Consider the following 21,095-nt stretch of genomic DNA (forward strand, 5'->3'; position numbering starts at 1 on the left):
CTTCTCCCAGCCGCCCCTGTGCAGAGGCCCTGAGAACGGGGGTCGCTCGAGCGTCGGCGCTGGCAGTGACCTCAGCCTCTGTCTCACCTCCCTCGATGTAATAAGGATGGGGAGAGACAGAGGTTCCAAAAGGTCAAGCGAATCAGCCTTTGCCCTCCGCTGGCCAGGTCGCCTCAGTCCCGGGAAGAAGTGGCCCTGCGGCCGGCTTCCCGAGCGATCTGGCTTCGCTAAGAGCGCGGGTATCACCTGTTGCAGGGTCTCCCTGTCCACGGCAAGTCCCAGGGGAGCGCGCCAGCTCGCTTCCGCTGAGGGCTGACCCTGGGTCCTCCAGGGCTCACCACCGCTGGTCCGGGCCTGGAGCTCCGCCCCGGCCCCGCCCCGGGCCCCTGGCTCCGCCCCCGCAGCCGCCCCGGGTCCCCCCAACCCGGCGAGCAGCTGGGAGCCAACGCTCCGCCCCGGCCCCGCCCCAGCCCTCCCCGCGCCCCTAGACCACCTCTAGCCCCGCCCCCGTGGCCGCCCCCCGCCCCTCCTAACCCGGCCGCCCCGGCTCGGAGTCAGCGCTCCGCCCCAGCCCCGCCCCTACTCCACCACTCCCCACTCCTCCCGCCCCCCACGCTCCCCGCCTCCAGGCGCGCGGCGCGCCCCGACACCCGAAGGGCCGGGCGGCGGCGCAGCGGGGCGGTGCGCTCGGCTCGGGTTTCGGCCCGCCCCTGGCGTCGGCGTGACCCCTCCTTGGGCGCGGGCGGGCCGGGCCCAGCTGGCCGGCGCCCCGCCCCCGGCCCGGGGCTCCGGGCGCTATAAGAGGGCGGCGGCTGCGGGGCACCCTGCGCGGGGCCGGGAGCGCGATGGTCAGCCGCCGAGGCGCGGCAAGATGCTGGATGGGCCCCTGCTGGCGCGCTGGCTGGCCGCGGCCTTCGCGCTGACGCTGCTGCTCGCCGCGCTGCGCCCCTCGGCCGCCTACTTCGGGTAGGTGCCTCGGCGGCCCGGCGGGCGGGCTGGCGGGCGGGCGGCTCGGAGATGGGACGCGGGGTGGGCGGCCCAGGTGCGCGGGCCGCGGGGTGCCGGCCCAGGTGCGCGGGCCGCGGGGTGCCGGGCGCTGTTGGCGGCATGCGCGGCGCTCCGTCCACGGGTCAGTGTCCTCGCGGCGCTGCGTGGGGAGAGGGGCCGGAGGCCCTGACGGGCTGGCACAGGGTCGTGGTCCTCCGTGACCCCGGAGTCGTCTTCGCCGTGACGCGCCCGTGAGCGGAGCTCCCTGGAGCTCGGGGACCAAGTCTGGTCCGGGAGCTCTGTTAGGCCGCCGAGTTCTGGGGGAACGGCTGAAGCCTCCCCCCGCCCCTACCCACCCTTGCAGCTTACCCCTCCTTTCTCTCCTCGAGAAGTTAATTTAACAACAACAAAAAAATACGTACAAAATCCAGATGTTCCTTGCACTGAGCCCCAAAGGGGGGGGGGGGAACCAAGCTGGAGGAATTTATTTTTCTTGCGCTTTGCTTCTTATGCCCGCTCTGGCCCCGGCCCGCGGGAGCGCTTCTGTGGGACCCGGCCTAGAGCGCAGGGCCCGGCGGGGGCTGTGAACGCGGTCCCCCGCGGTCTCAGGGGTCGCTGCCCCGCGCGCTCTCCGCTCTCCGTAGTAGCAGTTTGCGTGGTTTCGGCGCGTCGCTTCCCGCCGTTCTTTTCTGGCCTTCCTCGTCCCTGTCTCCTAGATTTGGGATGTCCAGCCCAGAGCCCTTGGGGGACCCTCTCTGACTGTGTCACGCAGATGGGCACCCCGAAGTCGGGGCTGGCCCGGCGCGGACAGCCCTCTAGGCCCCTCAGCCTCCGCTCCCGCCGCCCTGGCGTCGCCCCGGGAGCCGAGGCCCAGCCCCGAGCCCGGGTCCCAGCCCTGGGCTTCCCGGTGCCGCTCCCTGCCGCGGCCCTTTGCCCGTCACCTGTTCCCTCGCCCGTGGCCCCGGCGCCGTCGCGCAGCGGCTGGCCGGCAGAGGGCCCCGTCGGTCCAGAAATATGCCACCGCCAGGGCGGGGAGAGGCCACTGGGCGAGGAGCCCTGCAGGTGTATCCTGTTCTCAAAGAAAATAAAATATTTTCATGGGAAACTTTCCCTTTGTGTTTTTCTTTCCCCCCCTTTCTCCTTCTGTTCCTTTCTCCTGGGTCGTCTTCCAGGGTCAGCTCCGTGTCTCCTTCCCCTGGAGACCCCACCCGGCTGCCCTCTCCTGGCTCCGGCTGTGGGCCCAGCCCTGCCTGGGGCCTGGGCTGTGCAGAGGCTGGCACGCCTCTGCACGCCATCTGTGCAGGCTTCGCCTCGCCCTCGCGGGCAGAGGGAGGGTCAGAGGGTGGCCGTCTGGCCGCAGGTCCATGGTGAGTCACGGCAGCCTGTCAGCCAGCTGTGCCTTCCTGCTCTGCCGGCCCAGCCTCGGGTCTGCTCACCAGGCCTCAGACACACCCTGGCTTGTCTGCTCTGTGGGTCTTCCTGCTGCCAGCCCACAGAGGGGAGGTAGGGGTTGTGGGTCCTGGCTCCTTGGCTCCCAACACCCCACCCCCCACCCTCACCTCGGGCAGCAGAGGGGCTTTGCCCCTCTGGAGAAGTCGTTGAGGTCTGCCCTGCAACTAGTGGGCATGCAGGGGAATGCAGGGAGGGCTTGGTGCCCCTGGGACCCCTCTGGCCAGCTCTCTGGCCCAGCACTTTGGCCCCAAAGGCTGTCCTGTGCAGAGCACAGGAGGCAGACCTGCTGCCCCAGGAACCAGTCCACTGCCGGCACCAGGCAGGGGAGCTGGGGTCCGTGTGATGGACAGAGGTTCTGGAGCAGGGGCAGGCCTGGTGCCAGCTGGCCGGGTGGAGAAGGGCAGGAACCCAGTGCTGGAGGGGTCCTTACCCAGCAAACGCCTTGGGAGGGGATCCCCAAGGTGGAACCAGACCCAGAAATAGAGGAGGGGGCAAGATGTGCTCGGAACCGTCTGTGTGTGGAGGTCCAGCCCTTCTGGTCTGGGGCCCTTCCTCCTGGCCTAGCAAAGTGGCAGGAGCTGGAGGGCTGGGGGAAGGAGATGGCCCAAGGTGGGACGGGCAGGGCAGGGCTGGGACTGGGGGCTTCCCTCCCAACCTGGAGTGCAGAAGGAGCAGGAGGAAGGAGCTGGAACCTGGGAGTCAGGCCCTCTTTCTCCCTTCCCCCTCTCCGAAAGCTCTGCCTGGCACGGAGGCTCCCCAGCAGGCCGAGCAGCTCCTGTTACAACCCAGAAACTGAGAGAGGCTGGCCTGGGCTGGGGGGCGGGGGTGGTGTCACGTGGGCGGCGGGAGCCCTCCCTGCCCCCTCAAAGAGGCTGCAACTCAAGCTGCCCTACTCCTGTTGCCCTCTCGGCCTCTGGCCACTAGGCAAGACCCTCCAGGCCGCTTCCTGGCCACGGGGAAGGGGCTCTTCCCTCTTCCTCCAGGGCCTGGCCCTGCTTCTTGGTGGTGTGATTAGCAGGTGGCGTTTCCATCTGGTTCTCCAGGGGCCTAGACAGCTTGGCCTGATGCCCTCGTGGAAGGAGGGGTTGCCTGGCTCCCCGCAGCAAGGGGCTGGCCCGAGGTCTGGCGAGTTTGGGAAACAGACTCAGGCCTCCACCTCCCCATGCCCTGTGGGCCTGGGTGGGCTGAAAGCTTGGCCTGTACCCGGCCCTGCCTCTGGTATTAGAGGGGAGCAAAATCAGCCAAGGGAGGGAGGGGTGTCTGTGGAGGCTGAATGTCTGCTCAGGAAGGGGGTCCCTGAACCCAGGGGGAGGCGCCCTGCAACTCCCCCAAGCATGGAGCCAGGGACTGGGTCCAGCAGAGTGGGTCCCACAGGGCCCTTTGCTTAGAGATCCCACGTGTGCCAAGCCAGCCCCAGCAGAGGCACCCAAGCCAATACACTTGCCTCCAGGGACTGCCGGCGGTGGGTGGGGATGGGGGGCGGAGGCCTCAGTCTTCCAACATCGGTCACCGCCCAAGAACTAGGAAAGGCTATGATGAGCCCTGAGACCCTTTCTTGGGATTGGTCCCAGCACCCCACCTTCTATGGGAAACTTTGTGGGCTGGCTTGGGGAAGAGGTCTGTCTGGAGGAGGCTGCAGCGGGCACGGCCACGGAGGGAACCCCCCCCCCCCCCAGCCAGGCCAGACATCAGTGCGCAGGGTTGGGGGGGCACTCGGAACCAGTCTGAAAGGCAGCTCTGGTGCTCCATGCCCCCGTTCTGTCTGTGATTGAAACAGAACTCCTATCCCGTCAGTGCACCCTGTTAGGGAATGCAGTTCTGTGGTTTCTGGTCCTTCTGCAAGGGGTGTGGCCAGCATCACTATCTCATTCCAGAGTGTTCCATCACCCCAGAAACCTCACATCCTGCCCCCACCCTGCCCCCGGCAACCGCGAAGCCACTTTCTGTCTCTGTGGGTTTGCCTGTTCTGGACATGGTGCATAAGCGGAGTTCTACAGCCTGTGGCCTTCATGGCTGGCTCATGTCAGCCAGCACCCATCCAAGTCGTAGCGAGCGCCTGTGTGCCTTTCCCTTTGTGCCTGGGTGGATGTCCGACTGTGTGGGCGCAGAACCATCTCTTTTTTTCGGGCCTCTGTTGACGGATGCCTGGCTGGATTCCACCATTAGGCCCTTGTTATGCTGCCATGAGCATTGGTGGACACGCTTTCCTGTGTGGTGATCCCGAGAGGTGGAATTCTGGGCCCCGTGGTGACTGTCTCTGTTTCCAAGAACCCAGGACACGATTTGGCTGCCGTCATGTATGCCCACCAGCCCTGCAGCAGCGGTCCAGTTTCTCTACAAAGCCACCAGCTCTCGTTGTCTCTGGCTTTGGGTTTGGTTTTGCTTTTTATTCTAGCCGTTCTGCAGGCATGGGGTGGCATCTCACTGTGCCCTTCCCTGATGGGTTTGCCTTTCCCTGCTGACTGGCGACATACTGTTCATCTGTAGCTCTTCTCTGCAGAAATCTCTGCTCCATTTCTGGGCCCAGCTTTTGGCTGGGTTGTGGGTCTTTGTGCTGATTTGTAAGAGCTCTTTATTTATGTGGATCTATTATCAGACAGCGGACAGGCTGAGCTGCCAGCCGGCAGTGTGTCTCCCAGAGCTGCGTGCACAGGCAACTCGTGAGCCTTCCTAGTGCGTCGTCCTCTGACTTGGGCTCCAGCATGACTGTGTGGAGCAGGAGGCCGTCTGTTTGCTGGGGCCCAATCTGGAGGCCTGGTCAGGGGCTCTAGGCACTTGCACAGGAGGCGTCCCTGGCCCTGCCCTCAGGCACTGCTGTCTGATGGGGGTGGCTGTGCATGTGGGGTCAGCGCCAGGGTGTGGGGCGCCTGCTATATAAGCCTGGGACCTGGCTGCACGTCCTGTGTGGCCCAGAGAGGAGGGGAGCCTGCTGGTCCCTGGAGGGGAAGGCAGGAGGGGCTCCAGGGCTGGAGGAGGCAGCCTGGGCATGGTTGGCCTGTGGGGGGCTGGGGGATCAGGCTCCCCAGTGAGGGAGGTCAGCCTCTTGTGGTGGGGCTAGGGAGGCACCAGCAGAGGGGAAGGTGTCCCCGGGGACCCCCTGGTGGGTGGTGGAACTGTGAGCTGTGGGAGCCTTAGCAGTCTGGGCAGATGCTGTCCTCAGCACACACATGCTGCTGGGAGCAGCCCTGTGACGCCTCAGGCCAGCATTTGCTGGGGACGCTGTGGAGAGCTCCTGGGGGTCTGGGGGAGTGTGGCCCTGCACCAGGAGCTGAGGGGAAGTGCAGGTTCAGGCAAGGGCCTTCTACTTCTCTGCAGTATCCAGGGCAGCTGGGTGGCCAGCGGAGAGTGGCCCTGTGGGGAGCCCTTGGAGTGGTGCAAGGGGGGATGTGAGGTGAGGAGGGAGAGCATGGAGAGCCCTGGACCCCAGGCCCTGACAGACATGGGGAGGCAGGTGGAGGGAGCAGGTAGGCAAGGATGGAGATGTGCCCCGTCTCTCTGCTTGGTAGAGTCTGTCCCTCCTCCCTGTCCCCCCCCCCACCCGCCCCAGCACAGAAGCAAGTAGGGGCAGGTGCTTGGCTGCAGTCTAGACCAGGCCCCTGGGCTGGAGGCCTCCCGAGGCTTCATGGAGAGCCTGAGGTGAGGAGGAAGCCACGGCCACCTGGCCCCCCTCAGCTGTGGGAGCAGATGTCCTACCACAGCCGGCAGCTGTCTGGACAGGGGGACAGCTGGCCTAATCTCGCCCCCGTCCTTGCCACTGTGGTGGGGACCCAACTCCAGAGCCCAGAGCACTGTTAGGACCCTGTCTGGGCTCCCAGGGTGGCCCTGGCCCAGGGCACCGCTTGCTGACTACCCCCAGCCCCCCCCCCCCCCATGTAGAGGACAAAAGGAGAAGTGTGTGGGTAACTTTTCTCCTGGAAAAGAATGCACGCACGCGATTCCTCCCGTGGGACTGAGATGAGCCGATAAGGGGTCTGGTTTGATTTTCCTGGCCGCAGAAACATGACACCTGTCAGCAGGGCCAGCACCAGGCCCACTTAATCCTGGAGGGCATGGGCTCCCTTTGTGCATTGTCCCAGTGGGCAGCGCGGGTGCCCTTGTAGGGCCCTGCCTGGCTCAGCAGGACGGCTGGGTTTCTGGGAGGCCTGGTTGTCTGGTACATGGGCAAGGCTGGACCCATTGTTGCCGCATGCCTCTGGTGGGCTGTCAGCCTCCCCCCTGGTCGAGGGTTGGTCCCAGCTGTCCCCTCCTCCAGAAAGCCAGCCGTGGCCTACCTGCCGTCTACCTCTAGTGAGACCAGAGCTCTCGTCCAAGCTGCCCTGGGTTGGTGTGCCTAAGGCCCATGGGGGATCCTGTTGTTCCTCTGCTCCCTCACTCTGGACTCGGGAGCCCTGTGTGGGGTCTGCTGGCTCCTTCACCAGGCTGGCTAGCCCCCTCCCCACCCCAGGCCCTTACTTGCTCAGCTGCACCCCCCATCCTGCTGTCTGGCCTGTCAGACGGGTTTTGAGGGCATGTGCTGAGGGGTAGAGGACCCCTGTGGAGCTCCCAGGGCAGGGATATGGGTGGAGGGCTTGGGGCACCCCTGGTATGGGTGCAGGAGGTGGGGGCCTGTGGCCCCGGCTGGGTGCGAACAGCAGTGTCTTCCTGCAGGGGCCTCCCCAGGGTGGGCTGGGTGGGGGGCCAGGTGGGCTCGGCAGGGGCCCCCCAGGAAAGAACATTGCAGGCTGGGCAGGGGGCAGGTGGGCTGGGCAGGGGCCTCCCCGGGACGGCAGCGCCAACCTGGGTGGCGTGCTGACCGCCCAGCTCCGTGACCCATGGGCCCGGCCCACCGTCCTCCCCTGCCCCTCCCAGCGAGGTTCCTGGCTGGCCTGGCGCCCCTGGCCGCAGGAGGAAACCCGGCCGCCCAGCTGGCAGGCCCGGCTCCTCGGGACCAGCAGCCGGACGAGGGAATGGAAAACGGCAAGCCTCAAGCTGCGTTTGTTTTTCTTAGCGATACCTGAGGTAGACGCAGCCAGGGAAGTGGTCTGGCCCAGGATGAGAGGCCGTCGGGGGCTCCCAGATCAGAGCACGTCAGAGCCAGCTTCCTCCTGGACAGAGTTGCTGCAGCCGCCCCAGGCCACCCTGGGGCGGGATGTCCGTCTGGGCTGTCCCAGTGTCTGTCCTGGCATCCCTGTCCAAGCTGGGTGTGCGGGAGGTGGTCATGGGGTGACGCTCCTGGCGGCTTCTCCAGTTTCCGCCTGCCCCACGTCTTGCCTGTCCCTCCCCGTGACAACTCGCGGGGACCTGTGCTGTCGGTGAGGCCTGGGGCCATGCAGTCCACTGCTCCTGTTCCTTTGTGAGGCCACAGCTCCCCGTCTTCTCCCCTCACTGTCCGTGAATCTGGGGTCCCATTCAGCCCCCCTGAGTACCCACGGCATTCCACTCCCTGCTCCAGAAAGAGGCCTATTGGCCAGCAGCTTCCAGGGCCTGGGATCCCAGGAGGTTTGCTGGGTCTGGGGTCCCAGGGGTTTGCTGGACCTGGGGTCTGGGGGTTGTGCCCAGGATCCTTACCTTAATGACACCCACAAACAGGGGCCTGGGGTTGGACTCGCAGACATCAGGCCTTGTGCATTGGATTTTGCTGGGTGTGGCTGAGTCCTGTGTCCGCCGGCTGACCCCCAAGCTGGCCCAGCCTGAGCCAGGAGCTCCCCAGAAACACTCAATCTGCAGGTTTGCTATAGCCGCATGGACACAGCCCGTCCATGAGGGAGCAAGGAGGGGGTACCCAGGAATGTCTGGGCCCGGGCTCTCCCAGCTGACGGAGGTGACAGCTGTCGCAGACACAGGGTTGCTTGGCCTGTCGTTGCCACTGGGCCGCCCTCCCACCTTGCTCGCCATGGCCCGTGGCTCCTGCTTCCTCCTTGGCGTGTCTGGGCCCCCGCTGACTGTGGAGCCCACAGGGAGGGCCCAGCCTCTGGTGGTGTCCGCAGCCCCGCGTCTTGCATGCTTGGTGAGATCGGCCAGCACTCAGGCGATGGAGGGTTAATCTCACAACCAGTTTCTCTGCACTGGAATTTGTTTTGAATTAGATTCACACAGAAATTAAATGCTGTCTGGTGGGGCTGAGGTTTCCTTGGCAGGGTGCTGTGGCTTCTGGAACTCCGGCCTCTACTCCCTCCGCCCAGCCCAGGGAGCTGGCTTTGTGGGCAGGATGGCCCTTGGGGTGGCTGGGTCTGTTGGCAGGAGGAAGTGCTGCTGGAATCTGTCCCTGCTGCAAAGTGGGAAGGAGCAAGAGCTCTGGGGCCTGGGCCATGTGGGCCTGAGGACAAGGACATCTCCATCCCCAGGCCGCCACGCATGGCGGTCTCTGGCCTGGCCCACGGAGGGACACAGGCTCCTCGACATGGCTGTGCCTCTCCTGCCTGGGTTCTTTTCACTCCTGGGGAGACCGGGGTGGGGTCTCCTCAGAGGTGCTATGGGCAGGTCACAGAACCTAGTCTGGGGCAGCTGTGCCCAGGATCCTTACCTTAATGACACCCACAAACAGGGTGCATTCCATACTCCCAGAGGGTATGAATTTGGGGGCCTTCTCTTCTGCCTCTTGCATTCAGTGACCAGCCTAATTCAGGGGTTGTGGGTGGATGGGCATGCATGGAGATGCCCCTGTGGGCCTCATCAGGAACAGCCGCACACCTGTGAGCTGAGTGTCACAGGCCTAATGCAGGTTCTTGCTGTGCTGTTCTTTCTGGAGTTAAGATAAGCCTGCAATTTCTGCAAGGAGTAAGAGACCGCAAAACTGACCCAGCAGGTTTGGATAAACTGAGTGGAACTCCGGGCAATGAGTGACTTGTCGGTCCATTTGAAAGCAGATTAGAAATAGCTGAAGAGCACGAGCGAGGTTGGAAGGTGGGGCAGCAGAGGGTTACCCTGAGTGTGGCCCGTGGGGTGCCTGCCCGCCTCCACAGAGGCTAGAGGCCGGATTTGGGGACGCATGGACAGGGCTCCCATCTGACAATGGCCAAGCTGAGCATTTTCTGCAATTCTCAGAATTGATCGGTGGCACCTACGGGATTCGGGAGGCCCTGAGGAGCCCTGAGCAGAAAACACAGAAATCATACCAGAACATCCAGAACCAGACCGGTGAGATGCCTGAAATGAAGCACTGTAAGAGCAGAGGCTGGGCAAACACACACAGATGACCTCTCAGGACGGGCAGTCTGGCCACGGACTACAGAGTGGCTGGCTGGGGACCTGCAGGGGATGCCTCCCAGACGCGGTCCTGTGAGGCAGCCATGGAGGATGCGGAAACATGCAACTTCAGACTGCGGGGCAGAGAGGGGATAGCAAGAAACAACCCAACATGAGGCAGGACAGGAGGAACAGAAACAAAGCGGGCAGGCCCAGCAGACAGTGGAGGACACACCCCAGCTGTGTGGCTGCATGCATCTGGGTTGCAGTGGGGTCGTAGGTCTGATCACTGGGTCCAGGAGACACAGACAAGACATCAGCATAGAGAATGCAGGAAAATGGAGACATAATACACCAACTCAGTGGACTGTAAGGCAGAGAGCAAAGCTAGAGAAAAGATGCAGAAAGATGCACCATGATCCAGGCCCTGCATGGCCACCTGGTCTGTGACCTGGGCTCTGCACGTGACCTGACTGTGACCGGGGTCTCCACAGTGAACTGACCATGACCTGGGCTCTGCACCGTGACTTGACTGTGACCCAGGCTCTGCGCGACGACCTGGTCTGTGACCTGGGCTCTACACGGTGACCTGACCATGACCCGGGCTCTGCACGGCAACCTGACCCTGACCTGGGGTCTGCACAGTGACCTGAGCCATGACCCGGGCTCTGCACAGTGACCTGAGCTGTGACTTGGGCTCTGCAAGATGACCTGACTGTGACCTGCACGGTGACCTGAGCCATGACCCGGGCTCTGCACAGTGACCTGAGCTGTGACTTGGGCTCTGCAAGATGACCTGACTGTGACCTGCACGGTGACCTGAGCCATGGCCTGGGCTCTGCACGATGACCTCTGACTGTGACCAACACTGCACAGTGACCCCTGAGCCGTGTCCCAGGGTCTGCATGGCGACCTCACCATGACCTGGGGTCTGCACGGTGACCTGACCCATGACCAGGACTCTGCATAGTGACCTGAGCTGTGATCTGGGCTCTGCACAATGACCTCTGACTGTGACCAACACAATGCACAGTGACCCCTGACCCGTGACCCAGGGTCTGCATGGTAACCTGAGCCATGACCTGGCCTCTGCCTGGTGACCCCTGTGCTGTGCCCCAGGGTCTGCACAATGACCTGAGCTTGGCATGGTGGCCCGTGCTGTGACCTAGACTCTGCACAGTGACCTGAGCTGTGACCCGGGCTCTGTATGGTGACCCCTGGGCTGTGACCTGAGCTCTGCATGGTGACCTGAGGTCTGCATGGCAACCTGAGCTGTGACCCATGCTCTGCATGGTGACTACTAGGCTGTGACCTGGGCTCTTACCTTGGGTCTGCATGGTGACCCGAGCTGTGACCCGGGTTCTGCATGATGACCCCCAGGCTGTGACCTGGGCTCTGCATGGTAACCCCTGGGCTCTGACCCCGGGTCTGCACGGTGACCTAAGCTCTGACCTGGACTCTGCACGGTGAACCCTGGGCTGTGACCTGGGCTCCACATGGTGATCTGATTTTGAGGCAAGTGCCGTAGGAGTATATTTGAGGAATTTGAGGAAATGCATATTTGAGAAGTGTAGAGGAGCCTGGAAGTCCTCAGCAACTGTAGGTCACAGATTGAGGCAAAGAGCAGGGATCTAAACCCAGAGAAAGCAGAAGGAAGGACGCAGAAGTGAGGAAACAACCCCCTTGCGTTAGAGATGAAGGGGTGCCCGCATGGGCAGACCTGATGAGCTGGATGGGGCGATCACCCATGGGAGCTGCAGACACGCCTGCACAGAGGTGTGTGGATGACTTCAGGGCAGGTCTGGAGCATGGCTGAGCGTCACACAGTGTGCCCACGCACTGGGGTAGCATCTGATGCGCAAAGGAATGAGGCACCCACATTCAGCAGACAGGTGCTCTCCGAAAACAGGGTGTTCTTGGCGTGAGGGTGCTGTCACAGAAGACCACACTCCGCCTGGTTCCCTGGGTGCAGAATGTGCAGGGCAGGCAGACCTCAGAGACAAAGTGGATTAGTGCTGGCCAGGGGCTGGGACCAGGAGCTAAAGGGGTGCATGTCAATTTGAGACCATGAAATGCCCTAAAATTGGCCATGGCCATGTTTGTACATATCTGAGAATATACGGCAAACCCCTGAACTGTAGACCTTCAATGGGTGATTTTACGGTGTGGGAATTATATCTCAATAAAGCTGCTTGGAAAAAAGAAGGAAAAAGAAAAGAAAGAAGAGTAATCGGATCAGAAGGGAGATCTTTTCCAGAAAAGGTCAGGCTTCATGCCGAGTTCTACCAAGAAGTTAAGAAGATGTGATTCTAATCTGACCAGTCTTCTAGGCGGTTTAACAAACTAATTCTCTCTGAGGCACTGACCCCTGGCAGGATGAGCATGGAAGAGAAAATTGCAAACACAGATGCGGAAGGCCTAGACACGACATCTTAGGGTTATGGCTAGCTGCACAGAGGAAGGCCAAGCCCCTCCCGGCTGAGGCACGTGAGTGTCCAGCCTCGGGAAGGCAAGGGAGTGGAATTCCTTGTTTTAGCAGATTAAAGTAGAAAAATCCCATGCCAGTAGAGGCAAGGACCCCATCTAATGACCTTCGACATTGGCTTGTATGTTTTGGAAAGCTCATAGGGAACAGAAAGCAGAGGTGGCTCCTTTAACCTGCTGTGGGGCCCAGAAGACAGCCAGCCAACCTCAGGCTTGTTGTTGAGTGGACCAGAGCTTCCCTTTTAAGACCAGAAGTCAGACAGGGATGCCCGCTGCCATGCTCATTTGAAGCCACGTGATGCCACGTGATCCTTCAGGCGGGATGGGAGTGGGTCTGTCCTATGACAATAGGGCACATTCCCTGTCTCTGGCCTCTGGTGCTTCGCCCACCTGCAGGGTGTCCCTGTCTCCCTTGGACTGGGTCTGGGAGGCAGAGATGTGAGTTTGGGCAGTGGGGGTGAGGGAGGGGGCAGGGTCCCTGCTCCCAGGACCGGCGCCCATGTTTCTGTCCCACATGGCGCCTGCCTGCCCAGAAGCTCACTGGATGGCGCTGCAGGGCCAGGGACAGGGCACTGGGCCCTGGGCGGCTGTTGAACACTCCATTGTGGCTCACAAGGCCCTCACTGTGGCAGGAAGGCAAGCAGGACGGCCTGGGACAGAGGAGGATGAAAGCAGCTCTGTGTCTCAGAAGACCACACGGCGGGTCACAGCGCATCTGAAGACCGTCAGCGGTGATCACGGCACGGGCGTAGCGCGTGTGCGAAGGCCAGCTGCCTCTGACTGGTCTCACTTCTGGGGGTAACACATCATCTCTCCTGGAATCTGGCACTGACCAACATGGGGTGGACCACAGGTGCGGAATCTGCCCAAAGAACCCGGAGAGTGGTAGGAGGGACTGCCATAGACTCACTCTAGCTCTGCAGAAAACCCGTGGCGGGTATGAGCCTTGACCTCTAGGGAGCATGAACCTTGGGCGGGCTCCGGGACACCCGGCCAGTGTGGGCCTTGGTGGGCGCCAGGACCTGTAAGCCAGTGCAGAGCCAGCTTGTGCCCTCAGGACAGGCCCCAGTCACACAGCAGGTTGTGAACCACCGGCCCAGGGCAAAGCCTAGAGTAGCTGCTGTGAGGCTGCGGTGACATTGCGGGGCAGTGTGGAGCCAGGGCCCCCTGGGTGCTGCCCCACCCGGAATGCGGATGCTGACTCCCGTGGACGGAGTGCAGGTATACTGTCGTTGAGGAGAAGGCAGCTGTTTCACTTCAGCAGACGCGGGTTTCCAAGTGCAGTGGAAGAAGGGGCACGTGCAGAAGGGAGTTGTCCAGGACGGAACTTGTGTTTATGGGGACACGCTGTGAGGGGAACCCCATGCTGTCCAGATAGGTTTGTGCTGTGCAGCCACTGCAGGAATCAGAGTACTGTCCTCGGAGCTCGTAGGAAGGTTCGCAGGTGCTGGAGGGAGGGCTGCGTTACCAGCCCTGTTGCCGGCTCCCCCTCCATCACTCTGTCTTTGGTTTTTCTTTACTTCTGATATAGCCAAATTTATTAATCTTTTCTCTTTTTTATCATTCTGTCCCGCTAGTCCCTGGAGTACATCATTAGTCCTTGATGCAGCGTTCAGCCATTCATGAGTGACGTGTAACACCCGGTCTTTTGATAATACCTGTCCCAAGCCTCTGGGCTGCCTCTTAGACCTGCTTGGGATGCCATCCTGGGAATGGCCCCGCACTGGCCGAGGGCAGCTGGACGGGGCAGGGATGGGGGGTCCTGCTGCCCGCCCACCGAGGGGCTGTTGTCTGTGGGCGGCCTACCCAGGCTCTGCTCCTCTGCATGCTGCCTGTGTGCCTGTCTTCCCACCCTGGGCCAGACAGCCAGGGGCGGGGATTTGGATGGAGTCAGGTGTGCTGGTGTGGGGTGGGCAGCTGGGCAGGGGCGTTCTCTGGGCTGGAAGGTGCAGCCTCCAGATGTGGGCCCACAGTCAGACGATGACCCCCACAGTCTGACATGTGGGGCCGAGGGGCTGTATGCAAAGCGCTGCTGTTTGGAACAGGCCACATGGTCCCACATACCTGTGACAAGCTCACAGGCCTTGGGAACAGGAGGGTACTTCTTCTGTCCCAGGCTTCCTGGGTCCAGGGCTGACCCGTGCCCACAAGCCCCCGGGGCAGCTGGCTGGGACTTTCTGGCCCCTACAAGGACTCCACGGAACAGAGAGCCCATCTGTTCCGCCAGGCCCCAGGCTCCCGCCTCTGGGGATCTCATGTAATGGCCAGTGGTGGGCACTGTGGAAGCGACCTCGGTTTCTGTGGGTTACAGAGATCTGTCTGTAGCATGTAATTCCAGAAAGAGCATCGGTAGGCGAGCTTTGGAGACGTTTAGTCCAGAATTTTGGCCGTGGGGGAATATCTTTTCCCGTGTGCATAGCAGTCCCAATCTGTACTCCTATGAGGAGGGAAAAATCCCACCTGGCTTGATGTTGTGTTTCTGAGTTGGGGGGAGGCTCGCAATCCCTTCCGGGAAGCCACTGTGTGTACCCCATGGGCAGGTGCACCCCCCCTTGGAAATGCACACTCGCACACAGGAAGGAAGTTGGCTCCAGGTCTGGGATCCCAGTTGCAGCATTTCCTTTAATCTCCTGCCCTTTGAGAAGATCAGGTGTACTGCCGGAGCCTCCCTCACAGAGCATGCCCTGCTCTGAGCGCTCTGTGAGCCTCTTTCCTTCCCCCACACTCCTGTAGGCTTCTGTCCCTGTTTGGGTTTTGGTCCTGGGTGCCACCCCATTCCCCGTACCCTGTGTACCGTCTGCCTGCTTACAACCACCACCTCCATGTGGCTCTGTCCTCTGCCACTGTAGCTCGGGGCTACCCTCGGTGGAGCACACCGCAGCAGTGAGGGGGGCCTGGGGCAGAGGCCGGCCTCAGTGTGGATGCCGGCTGTCCCTGGGCATGCGGTGTGGACGTGGGCTATCCCCAGGTTTGCGGTGTGGACTCAGGCTGTCCCTGGGCATGGGGTATGGACACGGGCCATGCAGTTGGGTGCAGTTGGGGCACAGGGTCACCCCCTCCACTTGTCCACACCCACCCTGCCTTAACCAGCACAGCCCCAGGTGCCCCCGGGGGGCCTTGCAGGACTGTCTTGCTCCCAGCCTGGGGCTGGGCTAACCTCGGAGAGTTAGTCTGGGGGACGGGCAGCTTGTAGGCTAGGGCACTGCCGATGCGCAGCGGCAGCAGTCTGGGCACAGCTGTTGACATTCCTGTCTGGGGACGAGTCTCGCCCATGTTAGCTGCCTTTGTGTAGGGAGAGCGGCTCTTCCAGCCTCTGTTGCGGGTCCTCAAGCCCCTGCCTGCTTCTAGCCCAGCTCGGCAGCTGTCCCTGTCCTTGTGGCTGTCTGAGCTCCAGCGGGCCTGAAGCCTTACCACGCTGCCTGATGTGGACCCCTCTTGCATCCCTGTGCCCTTGGGCATGAAGCCCAAAACCTGGGATAGGAACTGGGGGTGCAGGTCACTGCCTCCTCCCTTACCAGCTGCTTTCCAGCCCAGTGTCCTAGCTCTGAGCTCAGAGACACCTTCTTCCCGAAGGCCTTGCTGCCCACATGAGGCCTGCCTGTGCCTTGGGGACTTTTGGAGCTTCTCCTTCAGCCCACACCCATGCTGGTCATGGTGCAGCAGCTGGACCTCCGAGCCATGTGTTCTGCAAGGTCTGTAGGAACCCGTCTTGGGTTCTTCTCACCAGCACTCTAGTCTCCAGGGCTAGCTGGAGCCCCGCTCCCCTGCAGCTCTCTGCTCAACCCCTCACTGGTGCCACATTGGCTCAGAGCACCCCTGGGTAGCAGGGCCAAAGCCTGGGGTGGGTCTTCTCAGGGTGCACATTGCATCTGAGTGTGAAGAGGGTGGGAGACATCGGTCTTTCCCTCTCTGTCCATCACTGCTCTCAGACCTGCCTTTGTGGCTTTACCCTTCACGGTGTGTGTGTCTCTCCCACCTGCCTCCCTGCTCCTGACTCCGAACCCCAGGCCTAGCCCAGAATGGAAGAGCTTTGGAAGCCAGGAGCCCAGGGAGTCCTCAGGGAGCCTTGCCTGCAGGGTTGTTGCTGTGGTGTGCCACAGGCCCTGGTCTGCTGCAGGCTGGGGTTAGAGGGAGCTGTAGAAAGCCTGTGGGAGCCTGCCCAGTGGCAACCATGCCCCTGAGGGGTTTTAGAGGTGCAGCAAGAGGAGGGATGGGGCACGGTGTGGGGTTAAGTATCAGGGAATGCCTGGCACCCCTGGCTGCTCCGGGTTGACTGGCTGGGATGGGGAGGCTTGCTTCCTGTGATGCTCATGTTGGGGGAGGGTTTAGCTGGGCACCCATCCTTCCTGAGGGTTAAGGGTCTGGCTGGGGCTGGGCAGGGGTGTGCCTAGAGCCAGATGTGGTGCCACCTGTGGGGGACCACTGAGATCTGTGGGTCAGAGCACTGACGGGAGGTCAGGACCAGTCCATCCCTGGATGAAACACAAGAAACAGGGCTTGGAGGAGCCTGAGAGCATGTGACTGGCTCACAGGAGAGAGGTGGAGCTGCAGGAGAACCAGGAGATGGCCTGGTTTCCTCTGGGAGGTGCCCAGTGGCCCAGGAGTTCCAGAAAGCCCCACTGGGACCTGCAGGGGCATTTTAACAGGCTGCCAGAGACCCTCTCCAAGAGGCTTCAGGGCTGTGATGGGTCTGGGCCTTCCCATCTGGGGTCAGCAGAGGGTGGGGGTCCTGGAGCGTGCACAGTCCAATTGGGTAAGCAAGCAGAAGAGCAGGTGGGTGTGCTGGATGTGGTTCCCTTGTGGCCTGGGCTGCTGCACCCCTCCTGGCCCTTGGAGCACATCGTGTGTATGTGTGTGTGTGTGTGTGTGTGTGTGCACGTGGCGGCCCTCAACCTAGCTTCTCTGTGCCCAGGCTGACAGGCAGCGAGCCCCTGACCATTCTCCCACTGACCCTGGAGCCTGAGGCTGCCGCCCAGGCACACTACAAGGCGTGTGACCGACTGAAGCTGGAGCGCAAGCAGAGGCGCATGTGCCGCAGAGACCCAGGCGTGGCCGAGACGCTGGTGGAGGCGGTCAGCATGAGTGCGCTGGAGTGCCAGTACCAGTTCCGGTTCGAGCGCTGGAACTGCACGTTGGAGGGCCGCTACCGGGCCAGCCTGCTCAAGCGGGGTGAGTGCGCGAAAGGCGCTCCATAACAGGATGTCCCTGGAGCCTCTGTGCCTCTGGCTGGCCCCAGGGGACCTGGGGGTGCGGTGAAGACATGGCAGGGCTTGACTGTCCTCCTGCCCCGCTCCCTCGTGGCTGCTCCTCCACTTGATTCTCCCTTCCATCCTGACCCATCCCTCCCTCCTCCTGACCCCATGTACCTGCCGCTAGGACCTCTTCCTGCCCTGCTCCTCCCCGTCCGGCTCCTCTGTCCTGCTCCTCCCTGCTTCCAGATGTGCCTAGTCTGTCTCCTGCCCCGCCCCTCCCTCCTGGCCCTGCCCCTTCCCCAAACCGCCCCCCTCTAGTCTTCTTCACCTGGCCTGCCCCTCCCTCCTGGCCACCCCCTAACCCTACCCTGCCCAGTTCCTACCCCGCCTCCAGCCAAGCTCCTCCTCGGGGACCAGTTGCTGGCAGCAGGAAACCTTTGCGCAGCTTTGGCAGCTTTGATGGCTCTTGCCACTTGGTGGTGACTGACGCCCTGCGGCTGGGCAGGAGGGGCAGAGGTCTAGCTGCTGCCCTGAGGATGGAGCCTTCTTTCTCCTGGGTCCTTGGGATTCTGATTAGAGCTTCTCAACAGCCTCATTTAAAAACTGGGGACCTGAGGCCCAGGGCAGGCAGGATGGGGCTCTCCAAGGCCCGCAGCCAGTCTGGTGGGTGGGAGACCCAGAAAGATGAGGTCGCCGGTCCCTGAGTAGGGCCTAGATGTCTGTGTGCTTTGAGCCCTCTCTCCTGCACCCCGCTCCGGGCCCGGCACACGGAGTGCTTCCTCCTTGCAGGTGCGCAAGGCAGTCCGGGCAGGTGCGCCCCCAGCCAAGCTGAACGCCGGCGGGGACCCTTTCCTGCATGCTGCTTGTGCTCAGGGTTCAGGGCTCCAGCTGACCTGCCGCGGTTTGGCCACACCTGGGTCAGGTGGGGGTGCTTCCATGGCCTCACAGGCCCTAAGGTCCCTGCGTCCCCACCCACCTCCCAGGTTTCAAGGAGACCGCCTTCCTGTACGCCATCTCCTCGGCGGGCCTGACACATGCCCTGGCGAAGGCATGCAGTGCCGGCCGCATGGAGCGCTGCACCTGTGACGAGGCCCCAGACCTAGAGAACCGTGAGGCCTGGCAGTGGGGGGGCTGTGGGGACAACCTCAAGTACAGCAGCAAGTTCGTCAAGGAGTTCCTGGGCCGGCGGTCGAGCAAAGATCTGAGAGCCCGTGTGGACTTCCACAACAACCTCGTGGGTGTGAAGGCAAGAGGGGTGGGGCGCGGAGGGGCATGGAGGGGGATGTGGGGCGCGGGACTGTGGCCTCTGCCTCGGGGGCTCTCCAAGTGTTCCTGCCCAGGAGGCTCCTGGTCTTACAGGGATGACTAGCTGCAGCTGCGTTCTTTCGTGGGATGGGGGTTGGGCCCTTCTGGGGGCTGCGGGCAGCCAGGGGCCAGCCAGCAGGCTGGGTCTGGGGGTGCCTGGCTCCCCTCGATCCTCTGCCCTCCCTATAGCCCCTCAGCCCCTAGGGGCCCACAGAAGCAGAGGAGGCCTGGGGACAGAATGCCCATCCCCGTAGTCCCCGTACAGCCCGGCCTTGAGGCACCAGGCAGCCCCTGGGATGTGAAGCCCTAGCCTGGGAGGGGGTAGGTAATTAGAGCCAGCCCGGGTCTGAGCCTCTCTTTATTGAGAAACCAGAGGTCTGAGTCCTGCGCTCATTAAAGAATCAATTTCCCCCTTTTTCTTCGGAGCCCTTGTTCCTCCTTCTGCCCTCTGGAGAGGGGTGGGAGCAGATTAAATCCCCAAGGCAAGGCTACTTCTTTTCTTTGGAGTTCTCTCCTTTGTAAACTATTAATGAAAAGTCAGGATATGGAAAGTGCTCCATTAGCTCTGCGGGGCCTGGGTAAGCAGCGTTTTAATTAAATTTGTCCGGGTTTCTCAGCAAAGTGTCATTAAATGTGACTCTTGTATTGCCTGGCCAGAGGGCAGCTACGTTCCTAATCCCCCTCAAGCCCGCCGCCGGCCCTCCCTGGGGGTAGCGTGGGAGCTCTGGCCTGTCTCAGGATAGGCCCCACTGGGGAGGGCCTCCCCTCTCTGCTGCCAGAGAGGGTGGTCAGGCAGGAGGCCCCTCCAGGCAGCCGTGCATGCGTGTGGGTGGTCAGGCAGGAGGCCCCTCCAGGCAGCTGTGCATGCGTGTGTGTATGTGTGCGCGCATGTGCGCGTGCACATGTGGAGGTAGGGGTGCTGCTCCTCCTCTCTGGGCCAGCCCAGAGGATCTAGTGGCCAGTTCTACCAGGTGGACAAGCTAACTCATGTGTCCTCCCTTCTGCAGGAAGCAGGCTGCTGACACCAGACTGGGAAGTTCTGGGGCGGTGTTGCTAGCAGGGCGACAGGGGTGGCGTGCTCAGCCCCTGCAGAGGGCAGCCCTGGATGCAGGGAGGGACTGTCTGCACAGGAGGCCTCCACTCTGGAGGTCACAGTACAGGATGGAGGACTTCTGCCCTGGGCCACCTGTGGCTTGGAGGAGAGGGGGACAGACAGACACATGAGCTGGGTAGCCTGGTGATCCCCCAGGTGGGGTTGGGTCTAGGAGAGCCGGTCATCTGCATGGGCTGTTCCCGGCTTCACAGTGTGGCCCTCATGCCCAGCTCCCTTCCCCAACCCCCAGGTAATCAAGGCCGGGGTGGAGACCACATGCAAGTGCCACGGAGTATCGGGCTCCTGCACCGTGCGGACATGCTGGCGGCAGCTGGCGCCCTTCCACGAAGTGGGCAAACGCCTAAAACACAAGTACGAGACGGCACTCAAGGTGGGCAGCACCACCAACGAGGCCACGGGCGAAGCCGGCGCCATCTCTCCGCCTCGGGGCCGGGCGGCAGGGACAGGTGGCGGCGACCCACTGCCCCGCACACCAGAGCTCGTGCACCTGGATGACTCGCCCAGCTTCTGCCTGGCCAGCCGTTTCTCTCCGGGGACCGCCGGTCGCAGGTGCCACCGGGAGAAGAACTGTGAGAGCATCTGCTGTGGGCGTGGCCACAACACACAGAGTCGGGTGGTGACCCGGCCCTGCCAGTGCCAGGTTCGCTGGTGCTGCTACGTGGAGTGTAGGCAGTGCACACAGCGTGAGGAGGTCTACACCTGCAAGGGCTGAGCTCCCAGTCCGGCCCGGCCTGGCTGGTGCAGGGTAGAGGCTGTGCGTGCAGCATTGGGTGTCTGCACTTGCAGGGGCTGAGCCCCCGGTCAGACCCAGCCCGGCTGCTGTAGGGTAGAGGCTGTGCGTGCAGCGCGGAGGTGTCTACATCTGCAGGGGCTGAGCCCCCGGTCTGGCCTGGCCCAGCTGCTGCAGGGTGGAGGTTGTGCGTACCGGGTGAGGGGTCTGCAACTGCAGGGGCAGAGCCCATGGGCTGTGGCCCTCAGCGCACTTGGCACATGGTGGCAGGAGCCCAGACATTGGCTGACTTGGCTGTCTATGCCCTTTGTCCCCCCTCCAGAGTCCCAGAGGTGGGGAGTGGCCCTGGTCTGGCCCCTGCATCCCCTTTGTCCACCCCCACCCCCTGACCTGAGAGCATTGTACAATGCTTTCCAAACTCTGTCCATCCCTAAGAGGCCAGTTACTGCAGAGCGACGACCCTCGCTGCTCTGGGCTCCCTCGAAGGAGCAGCAGGTGCACCTTTGTGGCCACACAGGGTCCCTGTGCGGCTGCCTGTGGGCTGTCCTGCTCCACCACTGGCTTAGAGAGTCAAACCACTAGGAGAGAGACAGCCCAGCCACCCACGTATACGGGGGTGGGGCGGTTCCCTCCGGTCCCCTCTGACATGGAGCGCTTCTCTCGGGAG

At 62.5% G+C, this 21,095-nt stretch overlaps 1 protein-coding gene across 4 annotated transcripts; it reads left to right on the forward strand.

The window, feature by feature from the left end:
• Window positions 1-751: 751 nt before the first annotated feature.
• On the forward strand, window positions 752-20,885 carry WNT9A (Wnt family member 9A). Of its 4 annotated transcripts, none has more exons than XM_059176115.1 (5): window positions 841-966; window positions 12,720-12,940; window positions 17,000-17,256; window positions 18,263-18,525; window positions 19,928-20,885. In XM_059176115.1, exons 3-5 carry the CDS (start codon window positions 17,115-17,117, stop codon window positions 20,408-20,410), a joined length of 888 nt encoding a protein of 295 aa, XP_059032098.1. In that variant the 5' UTR covers window positions 841-966; window positions 12,720-12,940; window positions 17,000-17,114; the 3' UTR covers window positions 20,411-20,885. The 4 variants fall into 4 exon arrangements, with proteins under 4 accessions (XP_059032097.1, XP_059032096.1, XP_059032098.1 ...); XM_059176116.1 differs by having other exon boundaries at window positions 12,720-12,885; XM_059176114.1 differs by lacking the exon at window positions 12,720-12,940 and having other exon boundaries at window positions 752-966; window positions 18,263-18,513.
• Window positions 20,886-21,095: the final 210 nt, after the last annotated feature.

Source organism: Mustela lutreola, chromosome 5 (assembly GCF_030435805.1).
Source record: "Mustela lutreola isolate mMusLut2 chromosome 5, mMusLut2.pri, whole genome shotgun sequence".
Lineage (NCBI taxonomy): Eukaryota > Metazoa > Chordata > Mammalia > Carnivora > Mustelidae > Mustela > Mustela lutreola.

Bases quoted from the DNA above. Each gene is read 5' to 3' on its own strand.
- WNT9A (XM_059176113.1), top strand. From the start codon at position 872: ATGCTGGATGGGCCCCTGCTGGCGCGCTGGCTGGCCGCGGCCTTCGCG. The intron at 967-16,999 runs GTAGGTGCCTCG...CTCTGTGCCCAG, and splicing joins CCCTCGGCCGCCTACTTCGG to GCTGACAGGCAGCGAGCCCC. The intron at 18,526-19,927 runs GCAAGAGGGGTG...CCCAACCCCCAG, and splicing joins ACAACCTCGTGGGTGTGAAG to GTAATCAAGGCCGGGGTGGA.